The sequence below is a fragment of the Bidens hawaiensis genome, unplaced genomic scaffold (genome assembly GCF_021521415.1).
Source record: "Bidens hawaiensis isolate Kalapana, Puna unplaced genomic scaffold, B.hawaiensis_p1.1 tig00000512_1, whole genome shotgun sequence".
In the NCBI taxonomy this organism is placed as follows: Eukaryota; Viridiplantae; Streptophyta; class Magnoliopsida; order Asterales; family Asteraceae; genus Bidens; species Bidens hawaiensis.
The window spans coordinates 2,466,720-2,490,707 of record NW_027491033.1 but is presented as its reverse complement, the minus strand read 5'-3'; the positions used below and the strand labels follow the sequence as shown (position 1 = coordinate 2,490,707).

At 34.0% G+C, this 23,988-nt stretch overlaps 1 protein-coding gene and 2 pseudogenes across 2 annotated transcripts; 2 read left to right on the top strand and 1 right to left on the bottom strand.

Moving 5' to 3' along the window:
* Nucleotides 1-701: 701 nt before the first annotated feature.
* LOC143632782 (disease resistance protein RPV1-like) lies at nt 702-7,682 on the bottom strand (annotated as a pseudogene).
* A 1,058-nt stretch (nt 7,683-8,740) lies between these two features.
* LOC143634002 (putative serine/threonine-protein kinase WNK9) lies at nt 8,741-12,259 on the top strand (annotated as a pseudogene). Its single transcript, XR_013153771.1, has 7 exons — nt 8,741-8,915; nt 8,999-9,036; nt 9,109-9,336; nt 9,935-10,155; nt 10,252-10,409; nt 10,474-10,906; nt 11,502-12,259. The product of XR_013153771.1 is annotated as a putative serine/threonine-protein kinase WNK9 (transcript).
* A 5,581-nt stretch (nt 12,260-17,840) lies between these two features.
* LOC143633993 (cysteine synthase-like) lies at nt 17,841-21,932 on the top strand. Its single transcript, XM_077102192.1, has 10 exons — nt 17,841-18,043; nt 18,240-18,349; nt 18,876-18,933; nt 19,043-19,306; nt 19,396-19,533; nt 20,198-20,249; nt 20,347-20,426; nt 20,561-20,620; nt 21,384-21,464; nt 21,713-21,932. The coding sequence occupies exons 1-10, from the start codon at nt 18,002-18,004 to the stop codon at nt 21,803-21,805; spliced, it is 978 nt and encodes a 325-aa protein (XP_076958307.1). The 5' UTR covers nt 17,841-18,001; the 3' UTR covers nt 21,806-21,932.
* The last annotated feature ends 2,056 nt before the right edge of the window (nt 21,933-23,988 follow it).

Here is a 23,988-nt window from a genome sequence, read left to right as displayed (position 1 = left end):
CACAATGGGACAAACCGTGTGGACCATACGACGATCTAAAGAATTATGGGTGCGCACTTAATTATCGAGATCCTCGTATGGAAGCCATAGTAAGTGCGGTTGTGTGCGGTAAATCAGACCCGAGAATGATAGCGGAGAAACGATGGAAATGCGAATCATGATAAAGGCATGGTGGATACGCCGCCGGTACATCCTATATATAAGTGCCTTTATTTTGTTTCTCATTTGTAGCGTTTTTTCGAGTCATGCAAGGATTTAATGTTATCCTTTTGCTTAAAATTGTTCATGCAATTATCTTACTAAAGACAATATTCGTTAATAATTACTTTTTCTTTAAGTTTGTTTTAATTTCGGGACGAAATTTCCAAAAAGTTGAGGATGCTGTGACATTCGTCAAAACTCGGGTCTCGAGTTGTATTCGTGTTGTAAACTTTTTTTACGTAAACCCAACTCAGCATTTTTTTAGAACCTTGTTTAATAATTATATAATATTATTATAGACCTCGATCGTAAATAAATCGATGTTTGTCATATTATAGAGTCGTTAAGAAGAACGTAAGGGGTCCAAACTGATTTTCGTAAAGTTATTATTAGTTTTAAAAACCTTTAAACTCATTTTAAACTTTGACTGGAACTTGAGGGGGTTGTTTTGAAAATATGTATATATATATATAAACAAAAAAATTAACCTAACCCTAACATTATAACCATAGCCGCCCATCTCTTTCTCCCATTTTACCGGCGCCGTTTCCGGCGACCTGAATCGGCTCCGGCAAGCCTCGGAACTTCCGGCGAGAATCCGACGCACCACCACGGACCCCAATAACCCCTTGTTCGTTCGTTTTCCTTCCGATATAGAGATTTCTGGCAGCATCAATGAAGTCCGGCGACCTCAACCCGACACCACCACCACTCTCACTATCCCTCCCTCGTTCTTTTTCCGACGAGTCCTTCCCCCCGGTAACCCCATCACCCAGCCGCCGACCTCCTTTCTTTTCCCCACCCTATGGGCCGTTTTTCGGCGACCAGAAAGCCGGCCGCCATGGCCCTTGGTGCACCGCCCCTCTCTCTCTCGCTGTGCTCTCTCTTTCTCTCCGTCACACACACACACACACACACACACACTCCCTCTCCGTCTCTTTCTCTATCCCCGTCACACACACTCTCTCTCCCTCTCCGTCTCTCTATTTCTCTCTCGCTCTCTCTCCGCCTCGTTTTTCTGGCGCGTCTCTGGCGGCCGGAATCGGTCTCCGACGACCCGGCTCAGCTCCGACAATTATTCTCGGCCAAACGTCATACGGTAAGATACGAGATTTAGAGTTTTTAATTGTCTTTGTATCTAACTTATAATCGGTAACCGAGTCACAAGTTCGATTCCCCTTTGAACCGACTTTGGAGTGTATTTTTTTGGTATCATTATTATTAATATCATAACTCATTATAAAACTCATTAATAATAATAATAAGATAGTTATAATAATAATAATAATAATAATAATAATAAGATAGTTATTATTACTATCTTATTATTATTATTATTATTATTATTAACAAGATGGTTTATATTATTATTATTAAAGTTATTATTATCATTATTTTCACAATTATAGATTATTATTATTATGATTTTTATTATCATTATTATTATGATTATTATGGAATATTATTAAAAATCTAATATTGTTAAGGTTATCCATTTGTTTTATCGAACCGAAACCCATGTCGGGCCTAGATGTCGTTTAATGACATCGTTACTCGAGTTATATTCTTATCACTAATACTACTATTATTAAAATGTGACAAGTATTAGTTATTATTAATAAGGCACATATAATTATTATTATTAAAATTTATAAATCTAATAATAACGTTTTCAACAATAAAGTAATCATTATTCTATTTATTATTACTACTACTATTATTAATTTTAACAACAAATTCTCGATGAGTAGTATATTATATATATTATATATTACTACTAATATTATATATAATATTACTACTAATATTATATATTTATTATTACTACTACTATTATTAATTTTAACAACAATTCTCGATGAGTAGTATATTATATATTATATTCACCATTATCTTATATATATATATATATATAACATATTTTAGATTTATTATTATCATTACTATCTTTATCATTAATAACATCATTATAAGCTTTATTATTTATTTATTTTTATAAAACCGAACTCTTAATTTAAACTCGTCTTATTTCTATTTAATATTGGTTTAGTTATTTAAAAGCCCCAATAAAATAATATTATTTTATTTTAAATTATAAATTAAGTACGAGTCCCTATTCGTTAACAAATTAACCGGTAACCCGACTAACAACCGAACCTTCTCGTTCAATGTTTCAAATGAAGTTTCAACTAAAGTTCAAGTTCATTAATATATTTTATTTATTCGTTTTCATTTAGCTTTCAAGTTGGATTCGTTCGTTTCGTTCGCAAGCTTTCTACATTTCGATTATTTATTATTTCTCGATTCATCAATTGAGGTGAGTACATTTCATCCCCGTTTTCCCTTTTATATTTTGGGGGTAACATGCATACTTATTCAAAACAAGAATGATTTATTATACACTTTCCTCAAACCACAAACTTTAGGGTATATGATACTTGGAATACTTGCTCTTTTGTGTGTTATATGCCTCATATGCTTTACGTGCACGAGTGTTTATTTTTATGTTGTTGTTGAGCCTCATTAAGTATGATCATACGCTCCCCTAACTACTTAGCCTTGTGCTAGTAGAATAGGGCCTCATTATCCGAGTATGCCGGTTGTTATCGATTAGAAAGGATCCTCATTTACATATGTTTTATATGCCACGATTGATGCTTTTATTTATGGTCTCATATACGTTTGTGGATTTCGCTCATATTATATATACTCAAACTATGAAATTTCTCACCAACGTACGTGTTGACAAAATATTATTTTATGCATTGTTACAGGTTTGACTTTTATCGACTTGAGGACTTGACGAAAAATGGTACCAAGACTATTAGGATATTAGTAAAACGAACAATATATTTGTTTACTTGTGTTCAATTTGTTTGTATGACCAAGAGGTGTCGTTTATTGATTTGTGAAATAAATGAGTTGATTAAATATTGTCACTTTAATAGCGTCTTGTGTTTTGGGCAATCGGTTGCACCCCGGCATGTTCCGCCTTTGGTCGGGGCGTGACAGAGATGAAACACACACTCAGGCCGCTTATTCTTGCACCCTTGGGATGTGAAGGAATTCTAAATGATATCGTTGGTCCTGTTTCTTTAAACCTAAAGCATGAAAGTGTTTTCCCTGGAACGATGGCATTGAATATACCAAACTCATATGATACATGTACTTGGCACAAACCATTTGTTAGTTCATTAAGGGATTTGGTGCCGGTTTCACAATTTCCAAGGACATATTCCCATTGATAAATAACCCTGTTATGGATTTTGGGACATCTAAAACTTGATGAAGATGTGAACAATCACTAGCCATGAGTCGTTCAAGGCTTGGTAAACTTTTGACACAACCTGGTAATGTAGTTATATGGTTGTTGCTTATATCTAAGAACTTCAATGAAAAGAGGTTACTCCAATCCTTTGGGAAAGAGTTATCATAAAGATTGCATGCTGAGACATTAATTTTCACCAAAAGAGAACATGAGTTCAAGCACTGAACCGATCCAACACATTCAAGGTTTGAGCACCCATACATTTGAAGTGATTCAAGAGATCTTGGTAAGCACGGAATATTGTTCAAACTTCTACAACCACTTATATAGTTATATCTAACAACACCAATCTTTGAAGGTACCCTATGGATTCAGAAATCTTAGTCAAACGTAAGCATCCTTTAAGGAGTAAACTCTCCAAGCTAGGGAGTCCGCCAAAATTAGGAGTTCTAATAAGTTTCATAGAATAACTCAGATTAAGGATTTTTAGGGATCCCAATTTCTGTGACATATAAATAATTTTAAATGGACCCACGTAATAAAATGACGTTTATGTATACCTTAAACCCATCCCAAACTTGTTTTAACTTGCTATAGCGCAAGTCAAGAACAACCAACTTGTGTAGAGGTACATTACTTGGTATGAAATTCAAAGGAAACCCATGCCAACGGAGAAATCGCAACTTTTTGGGCAATTTTCTGTAGCTTCCAGAAAAGGTTGCATAGTCAAGTTGAAGTAGCATTAGGTTCTTCATCTTTTTTATCGCTCCTATCTTGAAATTTTCTTTATTCCGACCACTAAAGTCTTCATAACTACGCTTTATCCCACTATTCATCTTTACAATTGAAGTTGAATTAATTCCTTTGAATTTGATCCTTTGCATATCAAGAGCAAGTCCCTCCACCATCCTTGTACCCTAATTAATAAAATTTAAAAAGGTAAGCTATGGCTTAACATGCTCAACAAATTAAGTAGATATATTGAAATTGAATATGCATTGCTTACTCCGTTTTCTTTCAATACATTAAACGAATCTTGATAGTTCCACAATCTACTTTGTTTTCCAGGATCTTTTGGTGATTCTTGGCGAACAACTTCTCTACCCATCTTCTTGATTAATTGATGCATCATCACTCTCCCATTTTCAATGTAAAGTAGATGTCTGTCCATTAGATTTTGGATCCCAACTATAGGGTACAGATCGCATTCGGCTAACAATTTCACAATGAATTCTTTATACTCACCCACAAAAAAAACAAGCAATATGTAGGAATAAATCTTTATCATTGGTATCTTCAAGAGTGTCATAGCTCAATTGTAAAAGATTTTGGATCTCAGGATTAGGAATTGCTTCTAGTTTGCGCACTGCATCTTCACACACATCGATGGTCTTTCCTTTAAGAAAAGAGCCTAATACTTTAAGAGCCAAAGGATGCCCTCTACAACGATCAACTACAAGTTTTGATTGGGCAATGTAGGCTTCAATAGGGTTATCTCTATGAAAGGCGTACAAACTAAAGAGCTTGGTTGAGTCATGCGGACCTAACACTCTTATAGTATGAACCTTTGGATTAACTTCAAAAAAAGTTAACCATTTGTGCCTAGTTGTAATGATCACTTTACTTCCGGTATGAAACTTTTGCAGCCAAGTAGCGCTGTTAATTGTTGTCTTGTTGAGATATCATCTAGGACGAGAGGTACTTTTTTATTGCTTAAGGCATTTGTAATCTTCATAATTCCCTCATCAAGATTCCATATAACTTCTTCCTTACTCCTTAATATTTCCGAGAGAAGCTAACTTTGCAAATGTAACAATCCATTGTGTTGAATGTTTGCGAGAAAGCAACTACCATCATACTCATCGCGATTTGAGTTATAGATTCATTTGAATATGGTTGTTTTTCCAATACCTCCCATCCCGAGGATAAAAAGGATAACCGCATCAGGTGATGGATCTTGTAACCATGATTCGATCCTAGCAACATCGTACTCTATTCCAACTAGTTTGTCCTCAATGTACAAGAATTTGTAGTTGAGAATCTTTTTTATAACACTGACAATGTTACCTATGAATTTCGCCTCGTGTCTTCAAAGATCAAGTTCAGCAGTTAGTGTCTTGTTAACTTTGATTTATGGTAATGATAATTTGATAAGTATCCAATGGAGAGAATGTCAAAGTCAAGGGATGGATTTGGGGAGTCAAAGGCCTTGGGTCATGTTTTTTTCGTTGTCTTGAATTATTACTGTTGTCATTGTAACTTGAGAGTAGCCCCTCTCGAATTAGGCATATATCGTATTATTCGTATGTAATTGAAATCACCCGATTTTTAGTTCTGAACATAATATTTGTAGATGAAAGATATTTCTTGTAGAACATCTAAAACTGTGGATTTGGTTTCCCGTGACTATAAATATATCTTTAATGATTTCGTTATTTCTAGTATTTCATGAATTGGTGATTTTTGTATAGATGATATCATGATAAGGGTCAGAAGGGGCAATCCTGGCCCAAATGCTAAGCTATGGGTTAATATGGGCTTCTAATTTATGGTCACGAGTTATTTTGGGTTGAATATAAACTTTAGAACGGGTGACACTGGGCAAAATGAAAATATAAAAGTTTTAGAACGGGTGACACTGGGCAAGGAAAAAGAACGAACCGGTCAGATTGGCCGATTGGGGCATACACCACAATGTGACAACGGTACCTATCTTGTCTGTGTCAGTATAACAATGTTTATGGTTTTTTGATGCTAAAGATTGTAAGTTATAGTTTCTTTAAAATGAGTTTGGAATTTGGATAAACTATTGAATTTCTAGATTTGGGTCTTTTTTAGAGGCACTGTTTCTTGCTTTCAATGCTTTTATGACTAAAAACTTTGAGAACTTTGTGCCCTTTTAATCTGTTGTACATTATAAAACAGAAGGTCAAACTATGAGTAATAGTTGACTTTTTTGCTACCCAAAATAAAAAGTTATTTTTCACCAGTTTGATTTTGTGAACAATGAAAGATAGATTTATTTTTCTGAAAGCTAGATAGATTATTTTAAGTTTTTAATTATATTTTTGATGATTTTTGACTTTTGGTCATTTGCTTTAAATAAATTGACAAATTGGACCCGAATCTACTTTCGTTAGAACCCGTTTGACTCGAACCTATTTTGATCAGGCTCTTTTTAACCCGAACCAAATTAGACTTGTTTTAAATTGGCATGTTCAAAATGTATTCCGACTCATGAAACGACTCGACTTGCTCTTTTTGCCAAGCCTAGTAAGAGGAAGCACGCATACCCGTCAGCAGTTAAGACCATTCCTGTGAGGCTTTCGGCTTTTCTAAGTGAATCTCTCCACGCCTTCACTTTCTCCACCCATTCAGCCTTCTTCTCATCATCTGTTTCTGCCTCAATGATCTTATCATACTCACCAAATGCTTCTTCAAAGCTTCCTGTTTGATTCCGTACATCTGACGGATCCACTTTGTAGAAAACTGGAACAACTTCATGCTTAGAGGATATGTTCTCCTGTTCTTGAATGATGGTTAAGACCTCGTTAAGACACCACTTGGAAGAAGCATAGTTTCTTGAGAAGACTATGATCGAAATTGCGGACTCATGAATAGCCTTTTTCAGCTCTGGTCCTAGCTCTCTTCCTCGGTCCATGGCATCATCGTCCCTGAAAGTGCGGACTCCTGCTTGCGTTAGAGCTGCATAGAGGTGATCAGTAAAAGTTTTATGGGTATCTTCGCCTCGAAAGCTTAAAAACACATCGGGTATGTTTGGCAAAACTAGCTGGTAGCTGTAGCTGGAAGCTGTTAGCTGGTGGCTAGAAGCTGATGGCTGGAAGCTGGTAGCTTTAGCTTTTTAAATATATTTAGATGTTTGGTAGAGTAGCTGGAGCTTTTAATAAAATGTATAAAATTACTAAAATGGGCATAACTATAAACAAAAATAGTAAATGTATTTATTTTGGAAGGTTATTTCAGTAAATTAATATACTAAAAGCTTGTAGTTCTTTCTAAACGCTACTAGTAGAAGCTTTAAGCTTTTTCTCCTGACCTAAAAGCTTCAAGCTCATTGAACCAAACAAGGTTTTTAATTGAGTATGAGCTTTTTCTTAAAAGCTTGAAGCTTGTAGCTCCTAAAAACTTGAAGCTTGTAGTTCCTAAAAACTTCATGCCAAACATACCCATCATAATTGAAACCAGAAGCCATCTTGAGATAACAGTACCAGTAGTGTTTAAGTATTAATCGGACACCACCTTTTGAATCTATAAGTCAACCTTGGAGTTTGATGATCCAAGAGTTCTGATAAGAGATTCTGTTTGACTTTAGGTGAAGTGGGCGGCTGAAAACAACTATACAAATGGTTTTAAGAAATTTAAAACCATTAAATTAACTAGTAAGTTGTGTCCGTGCGTTGAGGCGGAAATTCAGTCGGTGTTGGTTCGTTTTATTACGGTACCGGCACTCGATTTCACAACGAAAGTTAAAACCTGAAATATAAAGTTGCGATATGCTCAAAAGGATACTGGCACGAGTTTTAATCTTTTTTTTTATTATTTCATAGTATTTTAATACAGTTTAATAGAAAAAAACCAACGCACCAGACGCATTGAGTTAGTTGAAATGAAAATTCAACCACATCTTTGGAAAAAACTAAGCTGGAATTTTTGAACAAGAACGATTATTTTGGCCAAACCAAAGAGAACCATACTTTTTATAAACAAAAACACAATAATAGCAAAATGTCAAAGAAAAAAAACAAATAAAATTTACGTGAACATGAAGCATCATATGATTAGTTGAAACCCATTAAGTATGTAAATTATACAAAACCGTGACATTATTGGTATGTTGCATCTCTTTTATCATGTAATTTTCACTATGAGGATTTATGTAATTTGTTTGATTGGTTGTAATTTTTATACATTTATGTTACTTTTAGACTAAGTTTACGAACACTCTTACGTTATTAATCAACCCCTTATTAATTTGACGTTACTTGACAACACAATTTATCCGTATACGCCACCTTGTCCTTTGTACGAACACATATCCACCCGTATAAAACTTTCATACACTCGTATATGACAGACAACACGATAGTACACACCTTTAGATAGATACATATACATGATATATCCACCTAATTCCCTAAAATGGCCAAAAATATAAGCATTTTGATCACATTTTCTGTCTGGTCAAAACAGATAAAATGACATGCCTCGGTAACACTAAAATTGATAAATTCGAGAATATTATTATTATGACCTTACCTTCATTTCATCAACACTGCTTATATTATTATTATTATCATTATCATTAATCAACTCCAGATTAACCTTCTTCTTATTATCAATCAATCAAGGTATGAACGATGATAAACCCCCTGAATCAGATCAATCAGAGTACACTGAAGTCGATCCTACCGGAAGATACGGCCGGGTAACCCTAATTCTCCATCAATTACATAAATTCCATATTTTTAATCAATAATATCATCAATTGAACTTCAATTCGTGTTCCAGTACAAGGAAATATTGGGCAAAGGAGCTTCAAAGACAGTGTAAGCAATTACCCTCCTTCAATTTTGCGAATTAGGGTTTGAATTTAGGGATTAATTTGGGGGGTTTTGCAGATTTAGGGCTTTTGACGAGTACGATGGGATAGATGTGGCGTGGAATCAGGTGAAGTTGTATGATTTTTTGCAGAGTCCAGAAGATCTTGAGAGGTTGTATGGTGAGATTCATCTGTTGAAGACGTTGAAACATAGTAATATTATGAAGTTTTATACTTGGTGGGTCGATACCGATAACCGGAATATTAATTTTGTTACTGAGATGTTTACTTCTGGCACTCTTAGACAGTAAGTTAGTTCAGATCAATTGATTATGAAATTGTCGTAGGGGTGTGCACGGTTCGGTGTGGGTCGGTTTTGGGTCAAAACTAGACCAAAGATTGAAACTTCGGTTTGGGGTCGGTCTTGGGTTGAAATCGAAACTTCGGTTTTTAAATTTTGAAAACCTATCGGTTTTTTCAGTTTGGGTCTGATTTTGCATTTGAACTTGGAAAGTTTTGGGACGAATTTGCCAAAAATAATGAATTTGGGCCTACGGCATTTTGTTAATTAATAATTAATTGATTATTATACATTTGGGCTAAAATATTTGAGTTACATATTCATTAAATTCTTATAAGTTACTTAATACAAGAAAAACCTATAAATTCGGTTCGTTTTTTTGTTTTTATTACATGCAATACCAAAACCAAACCATAAGTTCCGTTTTTATTGTAATATAAAACCAAACTGTTGGTTTTTGTTTCAGTTTGGTTTTTACTATTTGATTTTTCAGTTTTTTTTTGGTTTTGGAACGGTGTTTTTGGTTTCATGCACACCCCTAACAAAATGTGAAATTGTAACTGATTGATGATAATTTGAATGTATGTATTGGTGATTGGTTTAGGTATAGGCAAAAGCACAAAAAGGTTAATATGAATGCAATTAAGCACTGGTGTAGGCAGATCTTGAAAGGTTTGGTGTATCTTCACAGCCACGATCCACCTGTGATTCACAGAGATCTTAAATGTGATAATATATTTATTAATGGTAATCAAGGAGAGGTTAAGATTGGTGATTTGGGGCTCGCAGCTATCCTCCATAAATCTCATGCTGCTCGCTGTGTTGGTTAGTCGATTATTGCCATTGCAAACAGTCGAAGTTAATGACGATTATGGTTTGTATTGCATAATAATAATGATGGATGATCTTGTTTCTTGTCAGGAACTCCGGAATTCATGGCTCCGGAGGTTTATGCTGAGGAGTATAATGAACTGGTTGATATATATGCATTTGGAATGTGTATTTTGGAAATGGTTACTTTTGAATATCCTTATAGTGAATGCACTCATCCTGCTCAAATCTACAAGAAAGTTACTTCAGTATGAGCTTTTATCTTCTATTTTATTTATCGAACTCTTAATTAAATTTTTTTGCCATAAATAGGGGAAAAAGCCCGATGCTTTCTACAAAGTTAAGGATCCTGAAGTGAGACACTTTATTGAAAAATGTCTTGTTACAGTTTCTGAGAGACTACCAGCAATAGAGCTACTTAAAGACCCGTTTCTTCAGCCTGATGATTATGGGTATGATTTGAGATCAATCGATTATTGTAGCGAGTTTAATGGAATCGATCATCATCATCATCATCATCATCATCATCATAGTAATGGTTATCCTATTGACAATGATTTACATGAGTTTGGTTATGAATGGGAAACCGAGTTCGATAATCAACACGGTGGATTTGAAACGACTGAAAATGGACTAGTTACAAGTCAAGAAGTTGACCATGTTGGTGACGTCAGCATTTCTATCAAAGGAAGGAGAAATGATGATGACGATATCGTGTTGAAGCTACGGATTGCAGATAAAGAAGGTATCCATTTTTTAGTGGGATTATTGACCTGAAAACGGGTCAAGTTAAAATTTAGCTAAAAGATAGCATGTCAGATGAGTCAATCTGGTTGAAAGTTGCCCAAAATATATATTTTTAACGCATACACCTTCTAAATTGTTTCATTCAAATAGTTAGGTTATTCTAATCATATAGTTTTGTAATCATACTTAAAGCTTAATTTTGTGAGAAGATTCTAAAAAGTAGAAAAAACATGTTTGGGTTCGACCCGACCCACCCGACCTGACTTGTGAATCAAAGTAAGTCAAAAGGTAGATTTCTAGAATCTAGTTTATACAACTTCCTAAATTGTTTATTCAAAAGTTAAAAAGCTTTTTAATTTTATAATGTTATGGTTTTGTGACTTTTGTCATAATATTAATATATTATACACATTAATTATTTACTAAAAGAAAGAAGAAGATCTTAGGGAAAAAGGGTTGTTTGCTGGGTCAACTCAACCCGACCCGTTTTGACTTTTGACCCAAATCGGTTACCCGCCACACTTTTGCACATCTATCCTCAATTTTCAATTAAACTAACTTATTCAATTATTTTCAATGAATAAACATTATAGGCCGAGTTCGGAACATTTATTTTCGGTTTGACATTGAAGCCGACACAGCATTTGACGTTGCAAATGAAATGGTTGCTGACCTGGATATCGCAAATCAAGACGTTCACAAGATAGCCGACATGATCAACGGTGAGATCTTATGCTTGGTGCCCGAATGGCAAACAGGATTAAACTTTATTACCAGAAAACCGTCAGTCAGAAGCAGTCAGTGGTTCAAGACACGAGTCAGCATCAGTTCATGGCCGGTTTGAAGAAATAACATATCAGGTTGATGTTTCCGAGCAATGTGTGACAGATGGTGCACCAGTGGTCTTGAGTCAGTCGGATGACTTGCACTATTCTTATACATGGTTGGAACCAGATCCACCTGAACCGGAATTGCACCAACCGGAAGCGTGTGATGATATGAAAACGAGGTTCAGCGGGAATTAAGGTGGCTCAAAGCTAAGTATCAGATGGAACTTAGAGATCAACAACTAGAACTTGCATCGCATTCGTATCGTGGTTTTAATAATATAAGTTTGGATAGAAGGATATGTAAAAAAGATGAAAATGAGTCATTTAGTGGTTATAGGGACTTGCTTCCTAAACATCTTCATAGGGCTACTTCCCTTCCTGTTGATGCCATTGATGTTTGAAATTCTTCTAACTAATTTTTTAGCAATATTCTTTTCTTTATAAACTTATTTATTAACTATGCTATCGAAATTTTTTCCTGACTCGAGACACTTCACGATCTGATACAAAAATCGTAATGTCTTGAGGTTTCTTGTTTGTTGACCAGTTTAATTAGATGGGTCTTGGTCGTGTTTAGCTCTTAAATCAATTAAAATTAGAATAAGATATATTTTTTTAAAAAGGTTTACCTGTCAACCAGGTGATCTGCTTAACTGAATAACTATAACTTGTTTACAACTCATCAACCTGTTTGACTTGTTTAAGCAAATTACGTGATTTGGGTTAGAGTTCATGCGTTTTACACTATCAGTGTTTGATAGCGGCAATAAATATGTGGGTGAATCTTTTGTAGCTTTTGTTGATATTTTTGTATGATACATTACAATAAAGTTGCCAATAAAGTTGTATAAGTATATATTCTTTTACCAAAGTCATTCTATAGATATAGGTTGCGTGTTATGAAAGATGTGAGTTGGACTATGTGAAATGAACATTTCGCGACAAGTAAATGTCATTAACGTCTCATAACACAACGCATGGCCTAAATACAAAATTTACAAAAATAGAGATGTGATCGTCCCGACCTTATTTGATGAATAATTGAATAGTCATGTATCTATAGTCAATACTAGAACAATACCAAAATTAATTTTTGTATTTTATGAAGCACCCAATATATAGCAAAGAAATATGTGACTTAAAATGTACAAATGTTAATATACAGTTGAGGCTTGACTTTGACAAATCCAGTCCTCAGTTTGTCGTCTCTAAAAGAGCATATTCTTTGTAATTTTACATCGTAGCTTATGGACTATGTTATTTTGTTTGAAAATTGAATATAACATTTAAAGTAAAAAAAAGGACTTTAAATCTTGGTTCCTTATTTTCTCCTTTTGTTTAATAATTTTCCTAACATGATCAAGTTGTTTCTATAAAATTTTCTAATTTTATATTTACTAGCACACATGCCTTTTAGCTTTTCTAAAAATAACCTATTTTATTGTTATTATGACTATTACTAATAACTAGTACTGAACCGTTGACTTCTCTTGAGTGATGGTTTTCTTGTGATAAGTTTAATCCCGTTTGCCATTCGGGCACTAAGCACAAGATTTCACCGTTGATCATGTTGGCTATCTTGTGAACATCTTGATTCACAACGTCTAGGTCGACAACTATTTTGTTTGCAACGTCAAATGCAGTGTTGGCTTAGATGTCAACCGAAAATAAATGTTGCTAACTCGGCCTATAAAGGTTATTCATTGATAATAGTTTTGGACGAATACTATTATACATGTTTTAGAAAACGACATACCAAACTGACAGGGTTGGTTGGGTTAGTCGGATCGGCCGACCTTAGCGGTTTGAAGATTTATAAAAACCATTTAGTCTATTAAGTGGCTATTAACTAACCCTTTCTTATTATGCCTTGGGATGGTTGAGGTTTTACTTTTTTGTTTCTTTTTTTTTTTGTTTCTTTCAAGTTTCAACCAGAATTCAACCGACTTGAATTCTGACAATGTTATGTGCAAAGTTCATTGTCCAATTATGTATATATTTTTTTCTGTTTTATTTTATTTTTATTATTTTATGAAATTTTATATCTAAAACTTATTTTATCTTGTTTGATATTTATAAAATTTCTTTATTAATGTGATATTTAAAACTTAAATTCAAATGCAAATATTTTGTCGTGTTACCTTCTTCTATGGATTCCTACAACTCTATGTTTTGTTAGTTTTCTTTTGAGAAATTTGTGTACTTATTTAGGCATTTGTTATTACAACACAAAACAAGGTTCTAACAGAATGTCCAAATAATATACAATTTTATTTTTCACAATATACAAATTATTTTTCTTTTTTCCTTCCTTTTAAACCAGAAGTGGTTCAAGATATTTACCTTGAGAAATAGAGATGCATTATGTATCCATCACTTTCTCTCTATAGTATGTGGTGATGGAGAGAAAGAAGAAAAAAAGAAAAAGATAAATATTTTAGGTTTCAAAAAGTCCAACTTGCTTTGGCTTAACATGCATGCCATCTCACTCACATGCATGTAACTTTCCACATATATATATACTGTTAAAAGTATTATTTCTTGTGGAAATTTCCAAGTCTTAATGTGTTATCAACATAACGTGTGGAATTCAAATTCATACCAAAAATCTCAAATTAAGATTTTCCAATATTATTTCACATCATATTATTTCTCTATAACGCGCGTATTAACTTAAAGTTGTTCATCTTACGTTAGTAGTATAAATAAGCAAGATGTCCTAATAAGTTAAACGGGCAATTGCCATGAGGAAGGGTGCTTATGCGCGTTGAAACTAATTACAAAGCCGAACCAACCTCATAAGCTAGATACATTAAAGTAACAGCTATTGTAATTGAGTCGGACACAATTTTAACAAGTTTGGACGACCTCATGTAATCAACAAAACTATGATTTTTATTGTATAATCCTTTTAAAGAAGTAATCAAGTATATAAAATGAATTTAGGGGCTGTTTGGTTCATTCATATCTGAATGAGTCAGATCTGAATGAGCCTCTGTCCCATTCAGCAACAACAATAAGTCTGAATGATTAAGACCTAATTTTAACCATTCAGATGTTTTTTTTTGTTTGGAAACAAACAGCCTGAAGTCTGAATGAATCAGATGTTTACATCTGAATGGTTCTATTCAGATATAAACAAACAGCCACTTAATATTAAAGTTTAATAAAACTAAATTCATTGATTATAACAGTTTTTTTCATATGAATTGATTGTGACAAAAGATTACGTTGTATTTTAGGTCTACTATATATGTATCTAAAAGGGGTCCATACATCTCTCTTGTTACATCACTATTTTATGGGAAATTTACCAAAATATATATAGTTCGCTAGGATTTTACTAGAATAGAAATGCTTACAAATCCTACATACATCTTTCATTCAGCTAATCAAAGATGAGTATTTTCGAGATCCGTCTAAACCAACACCTTTAACACTGAAAATCACAAAGTTCTCTAAGTGGAAGCATCGGGGAGGCGACACCTATCAAGATGCATGTTGAATTAGCCTGTAAGTCCACATCACTAGCCGATAGGTCCACATAAGCTTGCAAGCTATTCAGCCGACCATTCGTCCCAAATACATACTTAGCTGGCAGCTCAAAAAAATATTTTTAGGACTAGGTCGAAGGAGTCTAGAATGAGGCTACCATCTAGAGACTCTGCCTATTATATGAAGTAGGCTTAGCCGATGTGGAATTTATAAAAATGTTATACAAAGTTTTGTAGAAAAATATCATTTAAAGAAAAACTTGGAAATATGATGATAGTTGTATTGATATAAAGGCTAAACTCATCTTACAAACACACAGGCTTATCCTACATATAAATCAAGAGAAAATCAAGAGATACAATCAGAGGCGGTTTCAGAAAATTTTTGTACAGAGGGCACAATACTAATTGATGGAAAATAGGTTAAACAAAAAAATTTGATGATAAAATAACATAACTAATTTAATATTTAAATAAAATAAAGAAAAAGATACCCCGATTAACGTTGTTTTAGAGGATCTTATAAAAAAATTATATTAGGTTATTACACTAATTAAATACACATTCTAATAAAAATAGCCGAACAACCCGTATGCCATTACCCATCCCGCCCCCACCCCCACCCCCCCATCACCCTAAGGCTATGTGTAGTGGAGGGGCTACAAAATAGGTCGTTTTGTGTCATGTGACACCCAGTTAGCAAAATGTGAGTTTTTGTTTTAGGGGTGTAGTGGTGTTGTAGCCCCTATGTATGTATGTATGTATGTATGTATGTATGTATAACACTCACATATAAATATTAATAATAATAAAAGTAAAGGAAGAGAGAGCGAGAACCCCCCCCCAAAAAAAATCGCCGCAGGGGGGGGGGGGTTGTAGCCTCTTCTCGCCGGAAGTCGCCCTTTTTCGCCGCCCACTACGCACGACCTAATCAATCATCATTGATATGGTTTGGATTACTAACAAATGTGTTTTCAGTTATTAATTTTGTGGAAATAACTCATATGATAGGACTCCGTGACAGCAACCATGGGCGATTTTGTGCAAAACTTCTTTTTTGCAATTGTTTGTAGAAATAACTAGTAATCCCATTTGTTAATGAAGTTGGTGATCCACTTAAAAAAAACCTTTAAAAAACTAAGGGCGTGTTCGTTTCACGAAATTCAATGGAATTGGACGGAATGGGATTTTAAATCACACAGATTCCTGTGTTCGTTTCTCTATTAACCGGAATTGGAATGGAAAGAGAATCCCATCAAATCCCATTTTCATAGGATTTTAAAATCCCACCAGGAATGTTAAGGAATGTTTTAAACCTTAACCCATTATCATCTTCAACGGTCCACTACCATTGACTCTCTTTTCCACCGCCTCTCTCTACCACCATGCTCCGCCCCCGTTCTCTACTGCCGTGAACTACCGTCCTGCTCGTCTACCTCCACCGCCGTTCTCTACCGCCGTGAACCACCGTCCTGCTCGTCTACCTCCACCGCCGTGAACCACCGTCCTGCTCGTCTACCTCCACCGCCGTTCTCTACCGCCGTGAACCACCGTCCTGCTCGTCTACCTCCGCCGTCGTTCTTCTCCATCGGCGATCTCCTCCACCACAGGTTAGGGTTTTATGTGTGTGTTTAGTTACAACAATAACAGTGAAGATGAAGCATATATTATTATTATTATTATCAAACAACTACTCTGCCGTCACATATATTATTATAATAATAATTATTATTATTAATTTTTGTTTTGTTTTTAAATTCTTGTTTAATACTTTTTTTTAGTTTAATATATTTTTTTTATAAATATTTAATATATTTTTAGTTTTTTTATTATTTTTTTGTTTGATCTTTAAATAAATTTTTGATTTTTTAATTAATTTTATGATATTTATATTTTTAGATTTTTTTTAATTTTTCATTTTTTTTTTGTTATTTTATTAATTTTATGTTAGTAGATTGAAGGGGGATAAATAGAATGATGAAGATTCCAATTCCAATAACATATTAACCAACCAAACATATGATAGGGATTTTCAAACATTTCATTCCATTCCAATTCCAATTCAAATTCCATTAAATAAATTTCGTGAAACGAACGTGCCCTAAGAGTTTAAAAACTTTTGAGTTCATGTCTTCTAGATAACAGAACTTATCCGTTAAAAAAAAACTAGTATTCTCATTTACCCTTAAAAAGAACAAAAATAAAGAAGTAAAAGTAATATTTAATCAAAGAACAAAACAAAAGGGTCTAAAAAACCTTTCTTTTCTGTATCCTAACAACTAGATTAGCGGTACTCTAATATTTTTATCTTTTGATTTATTTTAAATAAGTTTCATTTTCTTTTTGTATGCTTCTGAGCTCTAACATTTCTCAAAAATCTGATGGGCACCTGCCTTAAAGTAGGATTAGACGGTTGGCACTTGCCTTAAACTTAGGATTTTGGGCTATATAATACACTAGTATTTTGTTTGTTTAGTAGCCCTTGAAGGTCACCAAAGTCCATTTTCATTTACTTATAAATACTGCTTCATCTTGTAATCGTTCTCGACAAAGGTATCTTTTCATTCGATTTGCAGATAATATAATCAATTAATTAAATAAAAGTGTGATAACTGACTTCGTTAAACTCGTGGCCAATATAATAATAATATCATATTTCTTATCGACTTATTAATTAGTATCATTTTGTTAATTCCGCCAACTGTTTATCATGCAATCCAGCACATAAATACATTATTAAGCTTGAATTTGTTTGATTCCAGTGTAACTATGGCGGAAGGAAAGAGTGCGATCGCCAAAGATGTTACTGAAGTAAGTCTATTTGCTTGCTGATTGTTTGATTTCAATTTCTCTGATTATTATATATAATATATTAGGAACCAGATCTTTGGTTATACCTGCTGTTGTTTAATCATAGTTAGTTAGTTAGTTAAATTAGGTTTTGTTTATAACTAATTTTGATTAGGTTTTGAATTCATTATTATTATATTTATTTATATACATGCAGTTGATTGGTAACACTCCTTTGGTTTATCTCAACAATGTTGTCGATGGATGTGTCGGCCGGATTGCGGCTAAACTGGAATCCATGGAACCCTGCTCCAGTGTGAAAGACAGGTGTGTTGTGTTTATCACTGGATTATTTTCATTACAGCTACTTGAATTTGACCTTTGACTTAAAGTCAAACTGTAGAACCGAGTTTATTGTCTATTAGAGCTGTTATGATTTGATTTACGGTTTATCTTTATGTGTGTTATTTAGTTATTGTTTTATATCTAGCTTGAATGTCATGATAGTTATTAATGTTTTGTTATATCATTTAATCTCTATTTAAAGAGATCTTGTTTTCAGTTGTTTAGTACACAAAATATTACTCAGCAGCAATACAGTTTTACAGATATTTTGAATTCTTGCAGGAGTATAATAATACAGATAACGTATAGTGTGGCTAGGGAAAAACATCACAAAAATTACTAAGATAACTAATAATAGTAGACTACCGTTAACAGAAGTAGTTAAAATAGTAGTAGTAGTAGTAGTAACATAGAAAAGAGGAAAGACAACTAACCACCTAGGAAGTAACCGTAAGGGTGATGATATGATATGAATTTGATTATGGTTGTGTGTACTTTGCGTGTGCAGGATTGGTTATAGCATGATCACAGAAGCTGAAAAAAAGGGGCTCATAACACCTGGAGTGGTATGTTAGAATATCATTCGTAGATTCTTGAACAACATTGTGCATTTATACTTTAGTCTTCATATTTCATTGTTACGATTGACATATTTTTGTTGTATGATTCGTACAGAGTGTCCTTATTGAACCAACAAGTGGCAACACGGGCATTGGGCTAGCCTTCATGGCTGCAGCCAAGGGCTACAAACTCATCATCACCATGCCTGCATCAATGAGTCTTGAGAGACGAATTGTTCTCCGTGCTTTTGGTGCTGAGTTGGTCCTTACTGACCCTGCTAAAGGAGTCAAAGGTGCTCTTCAGAAGGCCGAGGAGATAATAGCTAAAACACCAAACGCTTACATGCTTCAACAGTTTGAGAATCCTGCTAATCCAAAGGTACTTTCCTTTTATTATCATCATTATTATTGTTGCTGTTATATTTATGTTACAACTCTAGATTGACTTTTTTTTTTGAATCTTTTTAGATACATTATGAAACAACTGGACCTGAAATCTGGAAAGGTTCAGATGGGAAAATTGATGCTCTTGTGTCTGGCATTGGTACTGGCGGTACGATTACGGGTGCAGGGAAATATCTTAAAGAGCAAAACCCTAACATAAAGGTTTGATTTCCTATACTTGTAACCATAACCGAACTTTTGGTTAACCGGAGAATGATAACCGATATGTTTTGTCTAAGTCGGTTATGTTTAATCAATTTTACATGTTGGTTAGGTTATAGGTCGGTTAATGCAAAGCAGATTTGGTTTTGAAATGTTTGGGCCTGGCTAAAATGGCTTAAAATTTATGCAGTTGGGCCTGAAAGTATAGGCTTGAACATTTTAACCACTAAATGAATTGTAATAACGCAGTTGGGCTTGAATAATTTAAGTTTTACCATTTAACATTTGTATCATTCGGTTATACGTAATTACGTATTGGGTCATTTCGGTTAACGATGGATTTACTAAAACTTGGTTTGGGTCTGTTTTCAGTTATGGAAAATTTATAACCAAAGCCAACCGACTAATATCGGTTTCCAAACAAACACTAAACTGACCCATCGGTATTTTATTAGGTTCGGTTATATTGGTTAAATGCACAAACCATCACTACAAATAATATCTTATAGGCATTTAGGATATTTGTGGCGACGTTTGACTCGTTTGACCCATTTGCACTGTTTCAATTTTAGCTAACTTTTCGCATATACCTGTTCAACCCGATACCAATAAAATAAACTCTAATTAATTAATTGATTAAATTATTTTATTCATTTGTAATCAGCTTTATGGCCTTGAACCTTCTGAAAGTGCTGTTTTGTCTGGAGGAAAGCCAGGTAAGCTACGCTGATGGTTTCTTTTTCTTTTTTTTAACTTGTATTATATTAAAGGGCTTTCTAATGAATATTTTTTGTCTTATTTCTCATGTGTAAGGTCCACATAAGATCCAAGGGCTTGGTGCTGGATTCATCCCCGGTGTTTTAGAAGTCGATCTTATTGATGAAGTTATACAAGTATGACCCACCCCTAACTTCTTTTAAATACGCCTTTTTGGGTTTTTATTATTTTCTACAATTAGAATTTGTGCATTTGATGTCCTATGTTGATTGGTCTCACCTAATATGACGTTTTATGCATATTTGTTAAGATTTCAAGTGAAGAAGCCATTGAAACTGCAAAGCTTCTTGCCCTTAAAGAAGGATTACTTGTAAGTTAAAGTTACTTATAACATGAATCTCTGAAAATGTTAAATTGACCCATTTACTTTTGAATGGGTTACTTGGGTTATGTTTTATCTCTAACTGTTAAATAGGCAAATTAAAAGAATAGATTAATGGGACATGGGCCAAATAGAATGCATACAACTTCCTAGATCACTTTATGCAAAAGCTAGATTAATGTTGAAATAATATAGTTTTAGTATATATATGGAACATTAAAAAGTCTTACAAAAGTGTTCTGGTTCAACTCAACTCGGCTGGGCCATAATATACATGATTTTATCCTGATCCGTTATCTAACTGAGTCAATTTACCATTTCCATCCAACAGTGTCACCTTTTCATTCATGTTGCTATTCATGATTAAAGCTTATTTTCTAATTGATATTCTATTATTCTGAGACGGGCAGCCTTAGGGGTGTGCATGGGTTGGTTTTGGGCTCAAACTGAACCAATTCGGTAATTGGTCAGATTTCGGTTTCCATTTAGGCTTAAAATGTTTCGGCCTGAAAAAGTTGCCCCAAAATAATGAATTTGGGTCTAAAACTTTTGGACTAAAGTTTTTGTTAGCCACCTTGAATGAATTTAGGCATTAAACTTTTGGCCCAAATAACGAATCTTGGGCCATAAATCACAAAGTTTCAAAGAACCTTATTTTTCGATGTTTTTTTTTTCGGTTTGGTTCTTCAGTTTCGGTTTGTCTAATTGGTTTTTTGCTCACCTCTAATGGCCCGGGCTTTATCTGTTGCAGGTGGGGATATCATCTGGTGCTGCAGCCGCTGCTGCAATCAAGATTGCAAAGAGGCCCGAAAGTGCTGGAAAGCTCATTGTTGTAAGTTTCTTCATTATTTCAGTTTATTTAATTTTATATTTGCAATGTTATTTACGTGATGTGAACATGGAAACACGATCCATTTGAAGGATATTACATGAAAGATTATTGATTACATACTCAGGCTCTTGTAATAATATCATTTACATCGTTGCCAATTTGTCACGAAAATAGAGGTGACAAATTTCACGTGATTACGTGTGGTGTTTGCATGCAGCTAATGAGATTTTGATGTGCGTTAACTGCAGGCTGTATTCCCGAGTTTTGGGGAGCGATATCTGTCTTCTGTGCTGTTTGATTCGATACGGAAAGAGGCGGAGAATATGATTTTTGAGACTTGAACACAGTGGCTTTGTGTTTGAAGAGGAATTGTGTTAAGTTATTTGAAGTTAATTTGTGAGTTATGTTGTGTCTTTTTTCATGGGACACCTTGGTCTATTTTTTTCGTCCAGTTGTATGTTTCTTTGGAATGTTTGTCATATTAATATTAATATCTTTTTCTAGCATTGTTGGTAATTACAAATAATTCAATTCGTTTACTTGTTAACAATCTGGTTTAGTTGGTTTGACAAAAACTACATGTTGAATCACTAAATATGATTTTAAAAAGTGTAAACAAAACTGCCTTTTTGTAATTTCTTTTTAAAAAATGTTAGTAGTTTTTACTCTGTAGCATCATTTGAGGTAATCTAAAGTAGGATGATTCTAATTCATCATTTTCAGAAAGGAAAAATGGAATACATGTAAAAGATTGTCACTTTGCTGCTACTGATCACCATATATCTGCACATCATAAAGTGTAAATTAAATACAACTTGGTGTAAATTAACATTCCAACAAAAGTGAGTTACTTACATTAGCCTCACTAGCAGGATTCACATTCCACCAAGAAGAACGATCTTTCCAATGTTTTTGGTAAACATAGGATCAAGTTTAACAGCCTGCAATCAATTAAAAGACAAGTTCTAGAATCTAGATGCTTCCATAAGACAGTTACTTGCTTGTATGAATAATATATGAGTAAATAAGGTATGAATGAGACCAATGCAATGCTGGTAAGTGGCGCGCTTTATACCCCCACAACGGGCCATTACGGATGGTCTAAAGTTTAGCTTGCTCAACCAAATATTCTGCTGCTGACTTTTCTACTGGCTGAGGAAAGTTTTGGTTTCCGAGCCCGTCTACCCCGTGAACAAAGTCTGTAACTCGAAGCTTCATTGTTTTTTTTCACACATGGAGAAAAAAGAAATAACCATTTTACCCTTACAAACTTGTGAAATATCATATATATGAACTTAGAATATCCTATATGCCCTTAAAAACTAGTTAATATATCAGATTACCAATTTATATATACACAATTCATGAAACGACCATTTTGCCTATATTAACCTTAAAGGTTTCAAACTCTTTATATTTACCCATTAATAATATTTTTCTCAAAATCTGAGATTTACATGTTTCATAAAAAACAAGTCAATTATATCCTTCTCGTATTCTTCTATATTTTTTTTCAAGAATCTTAACTTATGTTTTAGTGTTTGGCTTTCATCGATAAACTTACGACTGTGTTAATATTACTGCGTTGTATATGATCGAGTTTAACTAAGTCATAAGCTTTTTGCTCTAAATGGTGTTTTCGGTCATGCAAAAAATAATTGAGGCCTAGTTTGTAAACTTAATTCAACATGTACATGATAGTTTATTATGAAAAGTTTAGTTGATATATAGTTTGATGTGGCTTCTGGTTGTACATGAAGCCTGCTTATTTTTGAGGTTATGAGAAGTTGTGTTGTGAAGTTTGCATAATAAAAAAGAAATGAAAATTGAAGAACAAGAAGTGTTATAGTTTCCCATCCCACATCGGTGAAATGAGAATAGGCAGGCTAGTAATGTGAGTTATATAAGGGGATGGTGTGTGTAATGTTAGGATTTAACTCGTCCTGTCAGGGTGAGAGGCGACCTATCTATGATCGTATGGAGACGGTGGGTCGTGCCGACGCCTAAGACAACGAACACAATCTTTTTTAAGGCGAGTGAGTCTGCTCTACTTTTAGTAGTCTTGCCCGTCAATTTTTGGAAGCCCTCTTCAATAAAGGGCCCCACAACTATAATATCAACTATGTTTAATGTTTTGACTTCTTAATTTTTGCCATTTAAAATATAGTTTATATTATTGTTTGGGGTAAAGTTAAAACACAGGGAGAAGCTTACTATTCACTACCATTTCAAATGGTAAGTGTTAAAGCTATTTTTTATTTTTTTGGTCTAGTTTTTAATTATGATTTCCATCGATAAATCCATACCTTAACCAATTAATTAAAAATGCTAGGATTTATTAAAACCAAAAATAAAAGTTAAAAATAGTTTTAACACTTGTCATTTCAGACGTGAGTGCAAAATGTGAAAAGACTCTGTTAGCCTAGATCATTGTGCACTATTGACATTAAAAATAGCACAAGTCAAAATTATAGGGGCATACTAGTTCTTGTTGAGGGATTCACCACTCAAATTTGCGGAAGAA